The 2325-nt window shown below is 33.5% G+C and overlaps 1 protein-coding gene across 1 annotated transcript in view; it reads right to left on the bottom strand.

Annotated features, from left to right (window-relative positions):
* Positions 1-90: 90 nt before the first annotated feature.
* The window catches only part of SARC_08229 (hypothetical protein), a gene marked incomplete at its 3' end in the record, with an annotated part of 2932 nt that continues 697 nt past the window's right edge, over positions 91-2325 (bottom strand). Inside the window, exons 2-4 of the mRNA XM_014297810.1 lie at positions 1607-1664; positions 1032-1086; positions 91-182 (exon numbers count right to left, since the gene is read on the bottom strand). Coding sequence (XP_014153285.1) covers positions 91-182; positions 1032-1086; positions 1607-1664 — 205 coding nt within the window. The remainder of the gene's footprint in view (positions 183-1031; positions 1087-1606; positions 1665-2325) is intronic.

The following is a 2325-nucleotide window of genomic DNA, read 5'->3' as shown; positions in this document are numbered from 1 at the left end:
TAATATAACCAAGTGCAAACAAGTGTAAATCCAGAGCAATATAATACATATACTGGTACTAAAACTTAAAAATCTAAAAATCCGACAATCTGACATACGCGACAACGTCGACCTCCTGCCTTAGTCTGTACATGAAGGAGTCGGGATTTGAATCATGCATGACACTGAATAAGTGGGCGTTCCTGTATATATTGATTGAGAGTTTATATGAGCTTTCAACTTGGTTTTTCCTCCGAGCCTGGTTGCACTCGAAGACGTAAGAAGGAATCGGTAATATGCAAGATATAACGAAAACGATGGTTCTAACAAACGATACTCAACAACTGATTAATACTGATTAAACTGCAGATTTAATATATATGCAACAATATGTGTGGTTGTTTCTAAAAACAAAAAGTAGTCCAACCCGAACCCGAAAGCCCTAAAATCCTAAAACTCTGAACCTTAAACAGGACAAGGCGCGCATTGATAGCGCTCACTGTATATCCAGGTCTATAACAATCAGAAAAAACAAATGCGCTGGAGTGTGCTACGTAGACACAAACGGCATGTATACAATGAACGCACGATATGAGTACTGAAACCCGTCAGGTGTATTTGAAACAAGGGCAACTGTTCCATATATTTACGATCAGAAGACACCCACAAGAAATCGATGGAGAGTGTGAAGTAAAGATATACGGCGCAAACCGTCAGATGTAATTTAAACTAGCGCAATTACTATAATATTTTATCAATCAGAAGACACTCACAAGAAATCAATGGAATATGTGAAGTATAGTCATACGGCGACAATCAGATGTATTCGAAACAAGTGTATTAGCTACACAGGCTAACAATTGGAAGACACCCATAAGAAATCAATAAAGTATGTGAAGTATAGTCATACGGCGTATGTGCAACATTCAAACAAATGAGCGCTGGATCGTTTATATGAATATTACACTTCAAACCACGTTGATTGATACACTAACCCGATAATCTATGTTTACACAAGAATAATATTTTAACAGAGCACTCAGTTCACTCACCATTCCTGATGCCATCGCGTTGTGTCGATCTGTCCAGGGATGACGCTAGCAGTCACTGAGCAAAGCCAAATGGAGATACCAGCAATGAATACAAGTTCCCAAATGAACAATCAGGAATGGATTAGAGTATCCGGATGAACAATCAGGAACGAAATAGAGCATTCAGAATGAGAATCATGAATTGATTGGAGTATTTGGATGACCGATTTGGAGAGGGTTCGAGTATTCGGATGTACAACCAGGAATTGGTTAGCATATTTGGAATGAATGAGCGTATTCAGATGAATAATCAGGAATGTATTAGCGTATTCGGATGAAAAATTAAAAATAGGTTGGAGTATTAGGATGAACAAAAAGAAATTGATTCAAGTCCCGTTTAACGTTATTTCACTAAACTGTTCAGAAAAGGGGTACATATAGGGACGGACTCGTACTAGAACCTTTTTGCAAGCACTAGAGGTATACCAAATATTTGGACTAGGAAGGTAAATACCGACGACTCAGGATCATCGGATGATATAAACTCTACCAATCAGTGAGTACCAATGTCAAATAATTGTTCATATCACACTTACTGCGTGTGTCAGGACCGGAGTGAGCAGGTGACGATCGTACAAACAATGACAGGAAGCCCTGCAAAGAGTATGGAATAAGTAGTGAAAATGACTGATGAATGACAACAGAGGCGGGGGAATGGGACTCGTGTTCGCCTATTGTATCCCCATACGTATCTCAAGGGTCGTAACTATACATATACATAAATTCACATAGACAAGTATATATTATATATATATATATTTATATATATATTATATATATATACATATATTATTTATATATATATACAGATGGGTATATATATATATATATATATATATATATATATATATATATGTATTTATATTATACATTTATATTATATATATATATATATATATATATATATATATATATATATATATGTAGGTATATATGTATTCATATATATAAATATACACACACACATATATATATATATATATACATATATATATTTGTATATCCATATATATAAATATGTAAAATACACACACACACACATATATATATATATATATATATATATATATATATATATATATGTAATGTAAGAATATACACACACACACACGTATATATATATATATATATATATATACATATCTCTCTCTCTCTTTTAAATTATATATATATGTATGTGTGTGTGTGTATATGTATATTTTGTGTGTGTGTGTGTCTATGAGTGTGTCTAATTTTGTGTGCATGTATGTGTGTG

Source organism: Sphaeroforma arctica, assembly GCF_001186125.1.
Source record: "Sphaeroforma arctica JP610 unplaced genomic scaffold supercont1.721, whole genome shotgun sequence".
NCBI lineage: Eukaryota > Ichthyosporea > Ichthyophonida > Sphaeroforma > Sphaeroforma arctica.
This window is presented reverse-complemented; position numbering and strand designations above follow the sequence as displayed.